Genomic DNA, 18,621 nt, shown 5'->3' on the forward strand with positions numbered 1-18,621 from the left:
TCAGTCAGGTGGGATGCCAAGAGATCGATACTCACTCAATGAAGTTTAAATGGAACCTCCAGTCATTCACATATTTATCTAGGGTTTGATATTTAAAGGTGACAGTTGTCAGTACAGGTGTACTGAGAAAAATTAATATATATGCTTTTCTGTTTGAGCTGAGTGGACTCGGTACTTCGACTAATTAGTCTTCATACATAGACTGTACATTCTTTTTCTTGCAGTCGAGCCCATTACAGAAATGCAGTCAGCATTTCGGATGTATAATGGTGCAAAACGGAATCAAATAAATTGTAACTCATCTTTCAAAACTGATTAAGGCCTGTTAAATCCAATCTGTGATCAGAATTGTCTGTGACAGACTGTAGCAGAAAGTAAAGTCATGATGGGAGCATGAGAAGATGGGTAGAACAAGAATTAGAAAAACACTACAAAATAATAAATACAAACGAGATAACTATATATATATATATATATATATAACTATATATATATAACTATATATATATATAACTATATATATATATATATATATAACTATATATTAGCAGTGTGCTATAAGTCAACTTTTTCCCTAGGATACCGAAAGAATGAGCAGCCTTACTCTGTCTGAGTGGTGATTGGTCAGAGTTACCTTAAGAATATCAGAGTCCGCCAATCAGAAGCAGAGTAGGGCGGGTCATGCCTTCGCTTGCCTTCTTGGGGGCAAATTAAAACCGCCTCACTTCTCTTGATAAAAACCCCAACGCAGCTAATATGGCCTTGATTAAATTCATACATGAGGCAAATTTCACAAACAAGTATCTCGTTTCAGCAGAAACAACCTTGTGTTGCTACATCAGTGCTGCTAGGCTGGCAGCTCAGGTAGCGATGACAGTTCAGCTGCCGCCGCTCCGCCCCGCGGCCTCATCATAAAGTTCCACATTATAACATGATACTCAATTGTTATAATGTGATTCTTTATTTTTATAATGGGAAAATGGATCAGTGTCACGTTATAACATATAAAAGTTTATTTTTATAACAATAAAGTAACAATAAAACAGATCAGTATCATGTTATAATAAAGTTTCATGTTATAACATGATACTTTATTGTTATAAAGTGAACACGTTATAATGTGAAACTATAACGTGAAAAGTTTATTGCCGTTAATTCAAATAACACAAATTCCGGACTGGATTAATGACATTCTATAAATTTAATAGGTTCACTACTTCTAAAATCACCTTGTCGAGACAATACCAGGTTACTTTATTGCATGTAAATGCAACGAGTGAGAATACTCTAGTCACATGATTAGCATCCAGTCAGTGTTGTGCCAGCCTTTTCTCAAACTATTCATGAAATGGCCCCATAATAGTTTGAGAAAAGGCTGTGTCATTATGAAAAATAAACTTAACAGACTGATAAACCATGTTTACATGTTACAAAAAGACCAGCATCGATTTCAAGCACTGCAGATCTTGGAGAGTGTCCGGCCAAAAGGACAACCCTCTCGACACTTCTTGGAGGTTACATTTATAGGTCCGTTGTTGGCTTGAGAAAGAACATCTGGTTCGAATCAAGTTATGCTATGTGAGATGTGGAACTATCAGGACCAAGAAAAGGAGTGGTAATGGTCCTCAGAAGACCCCTTGCATTACATTCCAAAGTAAGAGGTGTAAGCACATATTCCCCTCTCATTCCATACATGGACAAAAAGACACTACAATAGTATAACCCAATTTGGACCAGATGTTCCTTCTTTAGAAAACAACGGACCTATATAAATGTAAGCCCGAAGCAATGTCTGCAGAGCTGTCGTTTTGGCCGGACATTCTCCAAGTTCTGCAGTGCTTGAATTGATGCTGGTCTTTTTGTAATAAACCTTTTATATACAATCAAGACGGTGTCGGCGGACTTCTCTTCAATACATCTTCACATCATCGCTACTCAATATACAACAGTACCCTAAAGAAAAGTGAGTACATTTACATTTTCCACTCTAATATAAACCTTAAATTACAATATAGGAAAAAGTCAGCTTTGTGTATATAAACAGTTTACTTTCTTCAGCCTCCTTGCTGGCAGACAGTGGGAGATGTGCTGAATGCAATACATATAGAAAATTATGCTTAATAATAATACATTCAGTTTAAACGAATGCCAGTAAGCACTGACTGTGATTTGAAGTCCAAATTATTATTTATTTTATTATTAGGGCCCGAGCACCGAAGTGTGCGGTCCCCGGTGCAAGCATGCACCAGGGATCTGCATGCACCAGAGGTGCAAGGACCCTATTGTTTCCGTGAGGATTATTAGGGCCCGAGCACGAGATGCGCGGGCCTATGGTTTCCATAAGGATTATTATTATTATTATTAGGGCCCGAGCACTGAGGTGCGCGGACCCGGGTGCAAGCATGCACCAGGGGCCTCATGCACCGAGCTGCAAGGCCCTATTGTTTCATTAAGGATTAATAGGGCCCGAACACAAGGTGCGCGGACCCTGGGGCGTGCATGCACTGTGGTGCAAGGCCCTATTGTTTCCGTAAGGATTATTATTAGGGCCCGAGCATGAGGTGCGCGAGGAGATATCCTGATCAAAAGATTTAGTCTACATCGAAAGGCGTGGCTTCAGTGAAGCGTGATTCGCCATGAACAGGAAGTTGCTCCAAATCAAAGGTACATGGTCAGAGCTGACCCAAACTTCTCAGGCATTATAACAATCCCGCCCTAAACACTTCTACATGTCAATATTGGACATAGGTCATAGCGCCACCTAATGGCAAGAGACCTTAAAACTTACTTTTAAGTCCTCTGCCTTGCAGGTTCACTGGAGAAACCTCAAATTTGGTCAGCTTAGTTGTGAGAGGTGGCTGATATTGTACTGTGAAAGTTTTGACCATGTGTCAAAGGCTGTCGCCATGGTGACGCCGTGTTCACCATCAAATACCAATACAGGTTTGAGGCACTTGGGATGATTTGTGTCTCACCAAACTTGGCAGACATGTTCAGAGTGGCAATATGTTATGTCTAAAAGTGCTCTTTTGTCTAATTGTGTCAAAATGGCTCCATAGCGCCCCCTACAACATTTCAAAATCATGGCCCCTCGCCTTTAAATGTGACGCAGATGAACGAAATTCGGTCGACTGGTGTATCTCCCGCCGACCTTCAAAAAAGCCTCTTGGAGCCATTAGCTCCGCCCAACCGGAAGTCGTCCATTTTGATTTTAAACAGCAAAAGATGGAAAAATCAAAGGTGTCGTACTTTTACCACCAGCTCCTCCTTGGCGGATAATCAAATCCACCTCAAACTTGGGCGACGCCTAGATGAGACCTTCCCGATCAAACGGTACATAGGGTTTTATAGTCTACAGCGAAAGGCCGTGGTGAAGCGTGATTCGCCACCAAACGGGAGGTGTTTTTTTACTGGCACAGCGATGCTTCGACAGGCACGAAACACAACACACTTATTACAAACATGGACAGGTTCGATCCGATACGAGTTTAGAGTTCGGCCGTTGCAAAACGGCTCCATAGCGCCCCCTATAATAGAAAAAAAACAAGCCACCCGCCAAACAAAACATCAGCGGCGAATGTATCTCCAGCCTGAAGTCTGTCAGTGCCACGAACTAAACCCACCAGGAAAATGGCATTTCCAAAGTGAGGAAACAGGGTTAGAGAAATCTCCCCGACGGCGAGAGTGCTCGGCCCGATCATCGCTGGTCCCAGCTTTAATTATTATTATTATTACATCCATGTTGGAGGGCGAGGACAGTCGATTTTTAAAAAAATAATAATATATAAACTTTTAAGAAGAATAACGAAGTCGATCCTCTAGTCATGGCTGGGTTATTATTTTACAGTTCAGAGGCAAATGGAACTAAATGCATCAGCCGTTTGACTGTCGGTTTTAATTGGCCAAGCAAAACGTTAAAAATACAAAAAAATGGTTGTAAATGCGTCCACGACGTTGTCTCTCTAAACGTCACTTCTTAGCAAGTCACATAGTCGAAAGTTAGCGAACAATCAAATAATCCCCGCACCGCTGGGTGTTCAAAGTTGTGACTGCGGTTTTTCCTGCCAGTCCGTGAACCCAACACTTGCTAATGTGCTCGGTGAGAGGATGCTAGCGTCGCTCCAGCGTTTTATGAATGACTTTGTGTCGGGCCTCCAGCTAACGGCGAACCCAGGGGGGGTTAGATACGTACCAATCTGGTAACATAGGAATTACTTGTCTGTTGTTAGCCTCAAACCATCTCCCCCGGACTTCTAAACCTAAAAGTAGCGTTTCATCATCTCCATGGCCGCAACGTTATGCTAACCGGCAGGGATTAGCCCGCTGGCTAGCTACTAGCCTCTTTAGTTGATGTAGGCTTTCGCGACCCAAATGGGTGGCAAATCGAGAAACTTCCATTTCCAACCAAGCTTACAGCGCGCGCGTTCGTTTGTGTAGAGCGAATACTTTCAAAATGGACATCAATTTTTACTCGGACCTGTCGGATGGCTGTGCTCAAAATGTCGATTCGGAGTTTTTGGACAGCCAAGCCTACGGTGGATACTCCGAGGACAACAAGGTAACCCCGGTGCAAACCAGCACGTCGTGTCATCGATATGTGGGAATGCTCCGGTTGTTCATTCCGTTAAATGTGAACCGTCTCTTTTCAGTTTCCCGAAGGCAGCGACAGTTACCTCACCATCAGTGGAGCGGGACACCCGTTTCTCTCCGCCGAGGTGAGCGGGTCGATTGAGGCAGCGCGATGCCTCCTCACATGTACTGATCTGTGGTTCAGCTCATCAAACACTGACCCGTCCTTCCTTCCCCTTGTCCACATACAGCAGACGTTCCATACTCCCAGCCTCGGGGATGAGGTTTTTGAGATCCCCCCCATCTCCCTGGATCCGGACCAAGCTCTGGGCATGAGCGATGCAGTGTCCCACTTTGAGCTGACAGATGGGTCGGACGGCACCGGGGGACCTGCAGGCTCCCGTAGCCTCGTCAGCAACCTGGTGGTCGAGGCCAACGACCCTTCCTTCGCCTCCACCTTTGTGAACTCGGGGTCTCAAGGCCTGAACCTGGGGGCGATTGGCCAGGCCGGAGGGGGGGCCCTACTGAGCTCCTCTGCATTGGTGAGCGCTCTAGATGTGGGCCCTCACAGAGACGACTGTTGGGTGTGTTTTGAATTTTTTGTTTGTCATGAATGCAGTCGTGGGTTTGCAGCTTTTTTTGTGTCCTGATCCCTCTGTAGGAACTGGGGAATTCCAGTGGGTCACATTTCAGCAGTTCGTCCCCGATGACCATCGATGTCCAGCTCGGCGACATTGGTCATGGTCTTCTGGGAAGTAGTCATCTGTCTACAATTAACCAGTCAGAACTGTCACTGGGTCTTGGGGGTGAAAACATCAGGCATCATTCAGAGACACCTGAGCAGCCGCTGTCAGCAACACCGTCTCCAGCTGGTTCCCTGCAGGACGAGGACATGGATGACTTCAAGGTGAGGGCCAACATCAATGTTTGGTTGCATCTATCACAGCCAGTTGTGTATAACTGTATTTTGGATTCCATGCCTTGTTTTGAATCCTGCAGCTAATATGTGCCCATTCTCTCTCCCGCCTTACTCAGAGGAGTGTGCTGGTAGACTCCCCCATGTGTCTCTCCTCTTCCTCTGTCCTCTCCCACATGTCCTCCCACCCAGCTCCCACATCCTCCCTGTCTATAGCCAGGAGGGGCGGGGGGAAGCCAGCCACGCTGGCCTCACTGAGTGGGGCCATGGGCGCAAAGACGGGAAGGAAGAAGAAGGATCCAAATGAACCACAGAAGCCCGTTTCAGCCTATGCCTTGTTCTTCAGAGATACCCAGGCAGCCATTAAAGGCCAGAATCCCAACGCCTCTTTTGGAGAGGTGTCAAAGATTGTGGCCTCCATGTGGGATAGCCTGGCTGAGGAACAGAAACAGGTATGACTATATTATTATCCTCAGTCTTTTGGGGAGAAAAAATGTTGTTGATGGTAATAGAGGGCGGCAGTGAGGTTTCTGGAAGTGAAAATCCCATTCACATTCTCCATTAATATTTTGATTATTAGCCATAATCTCGTAACCATCCAATGTAGACTTACCATGAGCTACGAGGTTGTGAAACGATGGTATATGCACTAGGGATGCACCGATATATCGGCCGTACATTGGTTTCGGCCGAAGTTTTGTTATATTCAAAATATATATATTAGTTGTTTTAAAGTATCAAAAACCATCCCAATATGGTTTTATAGCTCTTTTCTCAGGAGCTCTGCAAAGAAACGGAATGACGGGTGGTCTGTGCAGGGAACGGCTGAAGTCGGTGACTGTCTGGCTGTGACATTAAATTCCTATGGAAGTCCTGATGTCAGTCGATTTTTATTTTATTTTTCCCCAAGAAGGCAAACGAATGCATGACCCCCCCATTCTCTGCCTCTGATTGGTCGACTCTGATATTCTTATACTAACTCCAACCAATCACCACTCATCCATCTCACCAATCTAACGACAAAGGCAACCAGTACTTGCCAATCAGACACTTTATATCCTAATATAAAACACTTTATATAAGGATCTTATGAAATGCCATTGGAGTAAATGAATGTGAAAGTCGCTTCCAGAGCCTTTCAAAAAGTGGGTGGTGACCGTTGCGCTCTATGACGGACAAATGTTATCTATTCAAAACACTGGTACTTGTTTTGTCTCCACTAGGTGTACAAGAGAAAGACAGGAGCTGCCAAAAAGGAATATTTGAAAGCGCTGGCAGCGTACAAAGCCAACCAGCTCTCACTGGTAACATTATGTTGTCCTCTAAAGAAGCAGTTTGTTGCTGTGGGAATTTTGTTCAAATTTACTTTCTAACTGATATGATCTGTATTTATTCTAGCCTGCCACTGAGGAGATGGAGACTTCCCCTTCACCACCTCCGCCTGCAATCAACCCTACTCCTACAGCCCCTCCCTCTGCTGGTCAGCAGGCGATCCGCCTTGCGAGCAACAACCTGGAAGAGAACACCATCACCAACATTTGTGCCTCCAACATTATTCTGGACGTCCCAGAGATGATCACGCGGTCCCGCACGGGGGCAAACAAAGTCCCCGCTCCAGCAGCAGCAGCAACGCCACCAGCCCAGACCATCACCAAGATCATAATCCCAAAGCACATGCTTCAGGCAGGGGGCCAGGTGGTCACGGTATTGCCCGGAGGGGTCCGCACCTTGCAGCCTACACTGGTTGTTTCGAGTGGCTCTCGTCAGCCACCACCACTGCAGCAGATGCAGAACGCTCCTCTGCCGCCACGGCTGCAGCAAATGGCGCCAGCACCTCCACCATTACAAGCGAAGCCTCGCGAGGGCAACAGCACGGCAGGTCTCCCTGTGTCTATCACGGCTACACCTCCTCCTCCACTCCAGATAAAAATAGTTCCAGCCTCCTTGCAGGCAAAAGAGGCTCTTCCCATTATTGTCCAGAATACAGTGGCTGTATCATCTACTGTGGGAACTTCCTCCCAGTCTGCACCTGTCGTGTCAGTGCAGTTGGTGAACTCGGCGGACGTGTCAGGGAGTCCAGATGAGGATGAAGTTACTGAAGTGCTGCCCTCAGAAGACGTAAGTGTTCTTATTTCATTTAGGTTTTTTGTCAGCTCATTTCATTAATGATTTTGACCTAATGTCAAAGCTGGCTTATAATTTATCTTTAGAAAGCGCCAAGATGTTGTCATGGCATCAGATTCCTAACTTTCAGTAGTGCAGAGTATTTTTCATATCTCCCCTGAACAAATATTTCAAATAACTGCCACATCTTTGCGTTTTTCTCCTTATCAAGTCAGAATATGTTTAATTGAATCCCTCTGTAAAGCATCAACGCCTTGTGTTTGTTTTACACCATTGAATCAGAGTGGATGCATTTACGATTCTTTTGTCCCTTAGTTAGAAGATTAAAAGACACTTTTCAAGACAAATTAATTATTTTCATCCAGAATCAACATTTTTCTATACATACATACATACATTGAATGAGAATTTTTCTTCATTATGTCGCTAGAAAAACGTGATCTGGGCAGGATTATTATATCATTTCTAAAATGTCTTTATAAATTGGGTGGAATTCACCTCTGATTGTGAAACTGTGATAACGAATTCTAGGTTTTACCTATGTAACGATAGTAAAACAGTACAACCATATCATGAATACAAAAAAATACCTCTTAAGTGTGAAAAGTTAAGTAATTAAAGCCATTCAGGGGAGGGAAATAAAATAAATTTCAAGGCAGTGACTTGAGATGGGTGACTTACTACTTGACTGGGCGTTTAATCAATTTCAAAGAATTGCAAAGAGTATGGCAAAGCAATGGTTGAAAATTCATGAGAAGTTTGTTATCATGTGAGAATTTATAGCTAAAAAAGTGCCTCTACTAAGGATGAGTTGAAGAAGGTGAATACTTATACAATCAGTTCATATATTTATCTTTGTATCGTTGACTCTTTACTCGATCCGTCTATATGTATCATATATTTGGTCTCTCGTTTGCCTTCACTATTAAATAGAACACTGTGAGGAACATTTCTCAAGCTTAAAGCTTAATTTCCATTTTCCTCCTTCGGGCAGGATGAGATGGAGGTAAACGGGACGGTTGACGCTGCGGCCATGAGGAGTGTGTGTGTGAGGGCGGGCTGTAACAACCCAGCCGTGGAGTGTGAAGACTGGGACAAGGAATACTGCAGCAACGAATGTGTGGCCAATCACTGCCGGTGAGTAGAGGTTTTGAAACGTACGCCCATGGGGGAGCCCAGTTACACTTCCACACATTCATGTTTAGTTTCAATACGTGCAGTTATTATTCTGTTTAGTACTTTTGAGAACAAAACAATATTTCCGTTTCTGTTTAAATAGGTAAGCATGCTTCTGTCGCTTTAAGATAAATAGCTCTCCACGTGGCTTTGAAGTTTATTAGTGTCTTTGACGTTAGCTAGTTAGATCAGTTGAGGCTCAAGCAGGGACCGAGCAGTAAGTTAGTTAGTTTAGTTTGATCTTTTACGGCGGAGTACTGTGGAAGTTTTTTCCTATTACAATTCGTGTACACGAGTTAATCCAAGGCAACCGAGGAGTCTTAACTCCCCACATGCCGGTATAATGTTTAATAAATAAAGTATTTTTGCGTGGCGCTTTCTGTTTTTCAGGGATGTATTCAAGGCCTGGTGCTCCATCAGGAATCAGAACATGGGGACAGTGAAGTAGAAAACTGCCTCTACATCAACGGAAAATTAGTTTTTCACTCGGGGCAGGCATTAATGATTGAAAAACTGGTGCAGTACAAAAAGGTCAACCATGCATTTCACTACAGGTACAAAGTTTTATAATTATCTCACTGTTTTGTAGACATACCCTAAGTTTCAGCGTTGCTGTTAAAGGGGCAGTAGGTGATCTTGGAGAAAATTTGTTGTTGATATTTTAACTGCGCTGATCGGGAATGGAACCCGCAGTCTCGGGTATGGAGACAGACGCGCTAACCGCAAGGCCAAGACCCCTGAGGAGTTGTGGCATTTGTGGCTAGCACGTCTTTAAGGTGTCGGGGAGTGATGTTTACATACTGCACACACACTGTTGTGTGGTGCGGTCCAGAAGCGACAGCTAGCAGACAGTGAGGAAGTATTCTCTGAATTTTACATAGGAGTAAAATCGCTTACTGCCCCTTTAAGGACCACAAACAAATAGTATTGCTGAAGTAGTACTGAACTATGACAGCCATTCTAAGCTGTTACTTACATTGGAACTGCAGAAACATCTGTTTTATGGAAAATTATGTTGTGTTATGTTTGAATAAGTGTACAGATTTTAGTCAGACATCAGGCAGCTAGAGAAAATATCCACACCACCAGGTATAAAAGATGTTCAAGGAAACTGGATTCACTCATCATTTTTTGGTGTGTTTGTTTTAAATTAAATCTCACACAGGTCAGTTCATACTTGTCAACTGGAAATTCTGAACCGTTTATGTCGTGATTGTACAGTGCTCACTAACCGATTTCAAATTCATGCTCTGAAGTTCTTTGATGTTCCTACACGATGCAAGAGTAACCAGAAGAATTCGAATCAAGCTTAAAATGCCTTAGTTTGAGAAGAAGTCTGTTTGTATCACAACCAGTGTACACTTTGTTTTTGTATTGGCCTCAACATTTGCCTTCAGTTTTTGTAAAAACATTCTATTGAGATCAATGTCAGTTGTTAGAAAAAATGCCTGACTTTCATGTTTTTTTAATAAATGAGAAAAAAACTGCTCGATGTCCCTTAAGAGTGAAACTAAATAATATGAATAATAATACACACACTCCCTCTGACAAATGAAAAGTTGAATTAATAAGAAATCAAACCGTTACTAAATTGTATAAACTGGGTTTATTGCTGCAGCCACTCAGGGTCTGTTCACAGTGGCTGAGAATTAACCACTGTCTTGGACTTGAGACCAAAGTGTCTGGTGTTCAGAAAAGTCGGGTTGTCATCTCTCAAAAGAAGAGAAGCTGGAATTCTCTTTCAATACAAAGTGAGGTTAGTAGATGTCGATACTGAATGGACACCCCCCAAAAAACATTACTTGTGGGCGTGTATTTCCATTGCAAGTTTAGTCATTCTTTTCATTTCAAGTGGTATTAAAAGGGTCTTCAAAAGTCTAAAATTGTACTTGTTTATAGCTGTAGATACCCTGTTATTGCCTATTTCCTATTTGTCTGAGGAGATAGGTAGGAAAATGGGACAATCCTACCAAAAAGTAGTGTTGTCAATGTGTTGTTGCAATTTGTCCACAATAATAGTACCTTTTCTTTTCCTTGTAAAGATACAAAATCCCTTGAACACGTTTTATAGGAATACAGTGTATTGCAAATGTATATAGAAAAAATTGATCTACAATCAAACGGTTAATTAAACATTGTATATATCATAAAACATCACAGTACAACATACCTGAGGCAGATGTTCCATTTTATATCTTTAACTTATTAAGGTCTCTACTCTTAGAAACACGTCCGCTTTCAGAGCAATCCACTGGACTAGCGGCAGTCTGGATTCAGTTTTAGTTGAATATGGTTCCAACAACAGTTATTCCACATTTATTCAGGAGGCTTTGACAATAGATTCTGCTGGGTTGATCCACAAGGGTCAAGCTCAAGCTCCAAACCCAGAGACACTGGCCCAGAGACACTGAGTCGCTTAAGCCTTGAACTCGTGTGGATGGTGGACTCCACAGGACTGAATGTGATGTTGCATTTCTCAAAATGAACCATCACCACCTCCCAGATGTGGGTACCAAGAGGGGAAGCACCGGGTGGAGAGGGACCTGTGTGGATTCAAAGCGGTTAAGATGATCGAGCTTCGCTTTCGCTCTCCACTGTTTGGAGGTCAGCAATTAATAATACATGCCAAATACAATAATGTGCTGCACGTGTGGCATATACGACAAAAGGGGTCTTTCAAGGTGACAAAAAGTTTAGCATGTGCTACTTTTTTTGAATTTGGTTGTGTTGTGTGTATGTGCAGCCTTCAAGCAGGTGGTGGATAATATGGGCCGTGAGTAAGCAAGTTGAACACAGTCATAATATCTTGTTTGCAGTCCAAATGTAACTCGTAAAACAACATGACTGATACAAAAAGGAAACTTAAAACCGAAGTATTCAAATGATGTGTTGAAGAAAAGTGTTGAAAATAATCAAATGCTGAAAGGATTGTTAGAGAACAAAACACTAATGAGAGTCTTTAATAGAGACTGACTAGAAATATGACAGCGTTGCACGGTGTTCGAGCTGGTTTTGTTGTGACATCACAAAGTTACAGAAAACCCTCCTTCTCATTTTGAGGCACTGTTTCTTAAAATGAGCTGCGTGCATTTCTCTGAGCGCTTTGATGCTTCCACATTATTTAATTAACACCTCGACCTGCAGTATATATATATATATTAAAAAAAAGTAATCTCATGTTCTTCAAAATTGGATGAAGATTGGGATCATACCTGTCAGGCTACTCAGTCAACTCACACAATCGTTCTTACCTTTAACACTTCCATTCTGACGCCTTGTTTCCAACCGATTGGTCCTTTGTACATTCATCTTCAGCAGGCGTGTGGCTTGTCATTGGATGCTTTACCAAGATTTCTATGCAAGGATTTTTTTTTTAAAATATTTGGAAGAATATTGATTGGAGCAAACAGAATGATTGTACAATTTAAATAAGGAGCATTCAAGTAGAGCATTCAATCAGACAATTCTGCTGTTGACTTGTGTCCCTGAGAACGTATTTAAAACCCACAAAAAAGCTCCAGATGCACATCCCTGTGGTTTGAAATATTACCACACAATAAGTTTTATTGTTATAGTGATATAATCATATTTATCCACCTCTTAAGTTTTGTTGCTGCCTTGAGACTGGACTTCTCACCTGCAATGGAGGAACAGATATGATGCGCATAGTTCTGCTGCTTGTCCAGCGTTTCTCTTAGTGTCAGGTTTTCCACAAAGTAGTTGTAGGCTGGTTGGAAACAAAGACAGACATCACTGAGTATGCACACGCACACACTGACTTTTTGTACTAAGCCGATTTGAAGTAAAGTTTAATTTCTTTTACCATAATACAGAACTATGAACCACAGACAGAGCAGAACCACTGTGACACTGTTGAGGCACAAGTCTGCGGGGATAAGTTTCAGTCTCTGTCACAAGGAAAATACATACTAGATATCAAAAGTGAACAAATGTAAACCCTTTAAAATCACAGACTTTAGTAAACGAGTCTCACTTCGCGTTGGATGTCTTCTTTCAGTCTTCTTACAGAGTCCGTGGATCCTGTGATTTGCTGCTCGAGGGCTGTTAAGCGCTGGTCCATGTACTCCTGTGGAATGCACACAGTATTTATAAAACCCCTTAACTTCAAATTACATTTTATTTTCCCTTAATTACCTCCACCAAGGAGGTTATGTTTTCACCCCATGTTTGTTTATTTGCTTGTCAGCAGGATTACTCAAACAATACAGAACCAGCTTCAATAAGAATTTGTGGAGGGGTGCGGAATGACCCAAGGGAGAAAGTTTCATTAAATTGCTGGATCCGTGCCAGATATTAATTTTCTTTCCCCATATCCCACCCTGTTTGCACTCCATCAAATGAAAGTATTTTAATGTGTTACGCATCTTTTTCCCCCCAAATTCTCAGGGACCTGAAAATCTGCTGCAGCAGAAGTTCTCCTCGATGTTGTTAATCCCACTCTGTTTACAAGATTCTGTTGCTACCACCACCTTCTGTACATGCCATTTTTTCCCCACTGTAACATTATGTGAGCGTTACTTACAATCATTTGTCTCCGCAGCGCAGTGGAGGCCTCAGTGGCTATGTTTTGCTGCTTGCTCTCCAGGGCGCACATGTTGCAGATGTAGCGCCTGGACGTGTTGCAGTAGTACCTCGGCACCTCGCCGCCATGCTGCGGGCATTTCCTCTCCTGGAGGTCACCCAGGGGCCTGACCAGGGGGTGTCCCGTGAACGCTGGGAGCTCCAGGTGACCCTCGACGTGCTCTGTGCACATCGACACCTCGCACTTCAAACATGTTTGTGTGGCCAAGGCTTTTTTCCCTGGACAGCAGTCGCAGTATACACTTTTTGTCTGCTCCTGCTGTTAAACAAAATCAGGTGTGAGCTAGACATTTGACCACTTTAAAAGGCACATTTTAAAGAGTATAATGATAAAAGACTTTGGGTGGCAATATGAAATCTTAAAGGAGGTTTACCCTCCTTCTGCGGCTCTCCCTGAAATCCTCTGTGATGTTTGCCAGCGCGTAGTTCTTCTGCAGCCTGACCTCAATGCTCGGTCCAAAGGACGTCCTGCAGTCGGGACAGCGGAAGGGAGAGTCTGTGGCGTGACCCATCATGTTTTCCAGACAGCCCGCACACATGCTGTGTCCACAGGGCAGCTGTCGAGGATCCTTGAAAATGTCCCTGCACACGGTGCACATCAGCATTCTCCCCAGGTGGGTTTTCTCTGAATCCTCCATTCTCCATTCGTCTCCTTCAAATAGTGAGCAACACAATTAGCAGACAGGAAGGAGTTAACTGCAGTTTTGTGTGCACAGCCCAGCCCCCAGCTGCTGTCTTTACAAACACTCGGTACTTCCTTCCTCTTGAAACCGAGTAAGTCAGTAGCCTGAGCGCTTGATCAGAAGCGTCGGTAGAAGGGATCCTACCTGTGAAGTTCTGTAATGTTTGACACCTGTAGTCCGTACACACACTGCAGGGCATGTACACACAAGTGAAAGCACTGTTGAGTTTATGTTATAACTTCCTGGTGGGGCGGGATCTCAGAGGAGGAGGAACAAGTATAACTGGTACTCTAAATATGAGATGTTAGTTTAAAAAGTGAATACAGGATTCTACTATCAGAAAACTTGTATTAGTAAAAAAAAACAACAAAAAAAAAACGAGTTATTTTCTTGATACGTTTCGGACAGTTAAAGCACAGGTTTAATTATTCACATTAATATTGTCTCTACTCAGTGACAGCATCCTGCCACCCGGGCAATGCTGGCTCGACAATTACAAGAGGGAGGCAGGCCTAAAAGCTGGTTCTGTAAAGATTCTTCACAGAATTTTCTTTTTCGTTCTGTAAAAGGTTCTGTTCACCTCGTGTTTGCATCGGGCTAAAAGTTTGATCCCATACTGTGTCGGATTTAGGGAAAAAAAAGAGTAACCCCTCATCCTCTGTATACGCCAATGGTGACAGTGCAAACAGGAACTGTTAATATCTAATTAAACATGACTTTGCAATAAGCACCCAAAAACAAAAAATATATATATATATTAAATTTTAAGCAAGGGGGTACAAAAATAGTTATAGTTTATGAATTACTCTGTTTCTTGAGCAGATGTCTACTGACATGTTGATCTGTAGCTATGAATGTTAATAACTCATCAACATAGGTTAATGAACCTTCAGCTCTGCAGTAACACGTTAGGACATTACAACAGTGACGTGATAATCTCACTTGTAATCGGTGACCAGAGGGTCAGAGGTCAAATGGTCTTTAGTCCCCTGATGAACTGAAAAACTACAAAGAAAAAGCAAGTGTGATTCTGGTGAAGCATAAACAGCAGGCAGAGGGATTTTTCTTGACCTGGCAACCCCAAAACGTGTTCTTATTAAAGGCTTATAGCTGATCTAAAAGCATTAGTAAATGTTTTAATAAACAATCATTTACCATAGTGCTTTTTATACCTTCATAAGTTAAACAAGAGTTCTTCATTAGAAAGTAGTATCCATCCTCCATATTAAATGAAGTGTTCTTATGCTTCATACAACAAAATACCAATCATATCTGTGTCACAAAAATGTCTTTTTTCTATTAATGCATAAGAAAAAACTGAGGTTTAAAAAGGATTAAATAAAAACTTGTCAGGGTATAACGTATGTATTAAGGAATATAAAGCCTTTTTTAAGCCAACAAGAACATAGCACAACAATTATTCCAAACTGTTTCTTTTAGCCAACGTGGCAACTAAGGCATGGGAAGAAAAAAGACTACATACATTCAGTAATCGGAATATGAACACAAACCCAAACACTTAGAGAATATAGACATCAAAAAAGAAAAATAGACATCAAACACAAACGACAGTGGAATATCTGGATATGTAACTAGGAATGTTTGGCAGGTGACGATCCTTTTAACTGTAACTGGTTTTATTGATCAGCTCCAACCCTTAGAAGGTTTAATGCTAAAAAATGTTGAGCAGCTGTAAAACCTTTACACACAGTCACTCTCGGTTTCATTATTTGTTCACAATTACCGAGAGCAAACATATGGCAAGAAATAAGAAACAAAGGAAGTATAAGTCAAAAACATCAGTAGCATATGTTTTCTAAAAAAAAAGATATATAAAAAATGCCCCCGTCCAACAGTAACTGAGAATTATAAAACTTTCTGGAATGGCTCTCTAATTTCTGGAATCGCCTCAATCTGTTTCTCTCAGATTTAACTTTTCTTATTTCGACTTCACGTGACATTTGTCAACAATAGCGACTCAGTGTTTTCAGTCCGAGGTAGAAATTGGTGCAGCCACTGGCAGCAGCTCGATCACAGCTAAAAACCAGCAATCATCCTGAACGACGGGACAAAGTATCCACACTGGCTCATGTTGTGTTTCTCCAGATTCTTCTGGATCCTGAACGTCTTCCCGCACGTGGCGCACTTGAAGGGCTTTTCTCCGGAGTGGAACCTCAAATGTGATTTCAGATTTTCCCGCAGGCGGAAGCTTTTGCTGCAATGCGTGCAAGTGTGCGGCCTCTCGCCCGTGTGGAACCGCAGGTGTCGGCGGAGGCTCTTCCTCAGCGCAAATGTCTTGGAGCACACCGAGCAGGGGTATGGTTTTTCCCCGGTGTGGAATCGCTCGTGCCGCCGCAGAATCTTCCTGTGTTTGAACGTTTTCCCGCAGTTGCTGCAGGCATAGCCGTCCCGGGAGTGCCCGACGACACTCTGGAGACGCCAAACGCCGTCATCACACGAGGTGAAGCAGCAGAGGCGGTGGCCTGTGTGGAGGCCTTGGTGGCGACGGAGGTCTTTGGGCAGGCGCCAACCGGTTCTGCTGTTGGCGACGTGGTCCTGTAGCTCCGTCGCCGGATCAGGCAACGTGAGCATGTTCACCAGCTGCACAGCGCAAGGACGCAGCAGCTTTCGATCCGGAGAGGTCAACTTCAGTTTCAAGTGTAGATTGTCCTGCGTCTCCTTTGGTACGTGGATCCGTTCCCACACCCCGACCGGAACGGGAGTCACGGCTCCATCAGACAGGGACGGACTGTAGGCGGTTCCCCTGGCCGTGCTGACGCACGACTGCTGAGGCTCGGCCCGAACGGGCTCCTTCAAGCTGTCTGGTTTGGGAGGTGGTGACTCCACCTTGAGGATCAATGGGCAAACGAACTTCACCTTCTCCTCAGAAGTGACGTCGCTCGTGTCCGGCAGGATGATGAGAGGCTTTTGTCTGTCTGAGGAGCTCAGCAGTGATGTCTCCGCACACACTGAAAAAGAGCAGTTGCATTTTTTGGATTATATTCTACAGTCACACCAGTCTTTCTTCTTCAAGCCTCAACATCGCTGTAATTTGTACAGAAAGCTTGTTGTATAGATGATGTGATATAATCTTCACGTCTCCTCTCTACAGCATCATATCAGACATCAAATCACAAGATGGTGCCAAGTTTAATACCTAATTTTACTTCAAGTCGCCCAATTTTTTTAACACCAATCTTGAAATCTAAAATATCTGTTTCATAAGTGCTTCTCCTCATCAGGGAGGAATAAAGGCTATCCCAGCATGCCCTAGTACAGTTGCCAGTTGGTGATAGGGGCATGTAATATTCATGTTTGGCTCACTGCATATTTGAAAATATTTCTGTTCTCTCTGACCATTGATGGTATGATAGACATTACAATCAGCTCTTGATATGAAAGATTTAACAGATATACAAACATTGGACTTATTAGAAAATATTTAGTTCGTGGCGTAATATAAATTTGATTTAATAACTGGCTTATATTGATCAAATCAATCTAAATGTAGCTCTAATATATTGCCTGTGTGTTTGGTACAACTCATTTAATCTGTAAGCAAAAACTCAAAACCTCCATCCTCCAAATCAGATGCCCAGAGTGGTCGGTTTGCATAATTTGTCTACATGCATCTAGACCGTCAGTGTGTTTCAGCCTTGGAATTTTTTTCTTTCTTACCCTGCAAAACAACTTCTGTTTGGGCGTCACTATCAGCTGGAGACTCTTCTTCAAGGACGCCCAACCCCACCATATCCACCATCTCTGCCAAAACCTGATTCGAGAAGAAACACACCGAATTTGAACGAATGCATCACAAAACATGTCATTAGTGACACAAAGCACTTGCAACAAGAACGGGCCGGACTACGACGACATGCAAGTGCTCAAGTCGTGGGGGTGTGACGATCCCGAAAAACCGAGGCGGAAACCGCGATGCAAACAATCCACAACCTCCTATCGAGATACGGGATGGAGAAAGTTGTGTGACACCTTGACCTGCCGACGACCCCGTCACACCCCTGACAGGTCACAGAGATGCTCACAGTCTCGCTCGTCCTGCTGCTCTGCATTCGCCCCCACTGATTTACGCAGTAAATTCACACTGACCTCTTCCTTCGGGGGCGACCACTCGGGGTCACCGTGGCCATTATCTTCAGCCAGGAGCATTTCTGACGGAATGGGACGCCCCTCCTCCTCCTCCTCCTCTTTACACTCTTCCAGACCGTAGGAGAGGAAGGGGGGACCTGTGGAGAAGAGGGGGGGAGGGGTTAAGACAGAGGCACACACACATTCCTTCACAATGGCTTCTCAATTAAGGCCCCCCCCCCCCCCCTTAAGTGCATCAGTACAAGGTTTAATGTTTGCTGATTGCACAGTGCACGTTTCCAAGAAGCTCAAACTTTCGACACTCTGCCCCTCAGGTCTCCGCAGCAGTAACCGTGGACGTAAACAGGAAATCGCAGCATCGCCAAGCTTCGCAAAACACATACCAGGAAGCTCCGGCAGCGGGTGAATCGCCTCGTCCACTTGCACGCCGATGCTGCGCTTGGT

The 18,621-nt window shown here is 43.4% G+C and overlaps 3 protein-coding genes across 10 annotated transcripts in view; 1 reads left to right on the top strand and 2 right to left on the bottom strand.

The window, feature by feature from the left end:
* Positions 1 to 3,958: 3,958 nt before the first annotated feature.
* Positions 3,959 to 10,272, top strand: tox4a (TOX high mobility group box family member 4 a). Of its 3 annotated transcripts, XR_007030765.1 has the most exons (10): positions 3,963 to 4,558; positions 4,650 to 4,715; positions 4,821 to 5,111; positions 5,231 to 5,476; positions 5,605 to 5,937; positions 6,709 to 6,789; positions 6,884 to 7,603; positions 8,604 to 8,746; positions 9,176 to 9,339; positions 10,042 to 10,272. XR_007030765.1 is itself a non-coding variant. In XM_035634808.2 (9 exons), exons 1-9 carry the CDS (start codon positions 4,454 to 4,456, stop codon positions 9,231 to 9,233), a joined length of 2,040 nt encoding a protein of 679 aa, XP_035490701.1. In that variant the 5' UTR covers positions 3,959 to 4,453; the 3' UTR covers positions 9,234 to 10,272. The 3 variants fall into 3 exon arrangements, 2 of the variants coding, with proteins under 2 accessions (XP_035490701.1, XP_035490700.1); XM_035634808.2 differs by having other exon boundaries at positions 3,959 to 4,558; positions 4,824 to 5,111; positions 9,176 to 10,272; XM_035634807.2 differs by having other exon boundaries at positions 9,176 to 10,272.
* A 17-nt stretch (positions 10,273 to 10,289) lies between these two features.
* Positions 10,290 to 15,204, bottom strand: LOC118311192 (E3 ubiquitin/ISG15 ligase TRIM25-like). Of its 6 annotated transcripts, none has more exons than XR_007030766.1 (8): positions 14,215 to 15,204; positions 13,762 to 14,039; positions 13,329 to 13,646; positions 12,780 to 12,872; positions 12,609 to 12,693; positions 12,383 to 12,512; positions 12,037 to 12,139; positions 10,290 to 11,328 (listed from the first exon to the last, which is right to left on the bottom strand). XR_007030766.1 is itself a non-coding variant. In XM_047332116.1 (8 exons), exons 2-7 carry the CDS (start codon positions 14,023 to 14,025, stop codon positions 12,039 to 12,041), a joined length of 951 nt encoding a protein of 316 aa, XP_047188072.1. In that variant the 5' UTR covers positions 14,026 to 14,039; positions 15,013 to 15,204; the 3' UTR covers positions 10,290 to 11,328; positions 12,037 to 12,038. The 6 variants fall into 6 exon arrangements, 3 of the variants coding, with proteins under 3 accessions (XP_047188072.1, XP_047188071.1, XP_047188070.1); XM_047332116.1 differs by having other exon boundaries at positions 12,423 to 12,512; positions 15,013 to 15,204; XM_047332115.1 differs by having other exon boundaries at positions 12,423 to 12,512; positions 13,329 to 13,643.
* Positions 15,205 to 15,341: 137 nt separating this feature from the next.
* Positions 15,342 to 18,621, bottom strand: part of si:rp71-1g18.1 (uncharacterized protein LOC559922 homolog) — a 3,613-nt gene continuing 333 nt past the window's right edge. Inside the window, exons 1-4 of the mRNA XM_035634809.2 lie at positions 18,561 to 18,621; positions 18,178 to 18,314; positions 17,749 to 17,842; positions 15,342 to 17,039 (exon numbers count right to left, since the gene is read on the bottom strand). The exon at positions 18,561 to 18,621 is cut by the window's right edge and continues 333 nt beyond it. Of these exons, the coding sequence (XP_035490702.2) occupies positions 16,108 to 17,039; positions 17,749 to 17,842; positions 18,178 to 18,314; positions 18,561 to 18,621 (1,224 nt within the window). The 3' untranslated portion in view covers positions 15,342 to 16,107. The remainder of the gene's footprint in view (positions 17,040 to 17,748; positions 17,843 to 18,177; positions 18,315 to 18,560) is intronic.

The sequence above is a fragment of the Scophthalmus maximus genome, chromosome 5 (assembly GCF_022379125.1).
Source record: "Scophthalmus maximus strain ysfricsl-2021 chromosome 5, ASM2237912v1, whole genome shotgun sequence".
Classification (NCBI taxonomy): Eukaryota; Metazoa; Chordata; class Actinopteri; order Pleuronectiformes; family Scophthalmidae; genus Scophthalmus; species Scophthalmus maximus.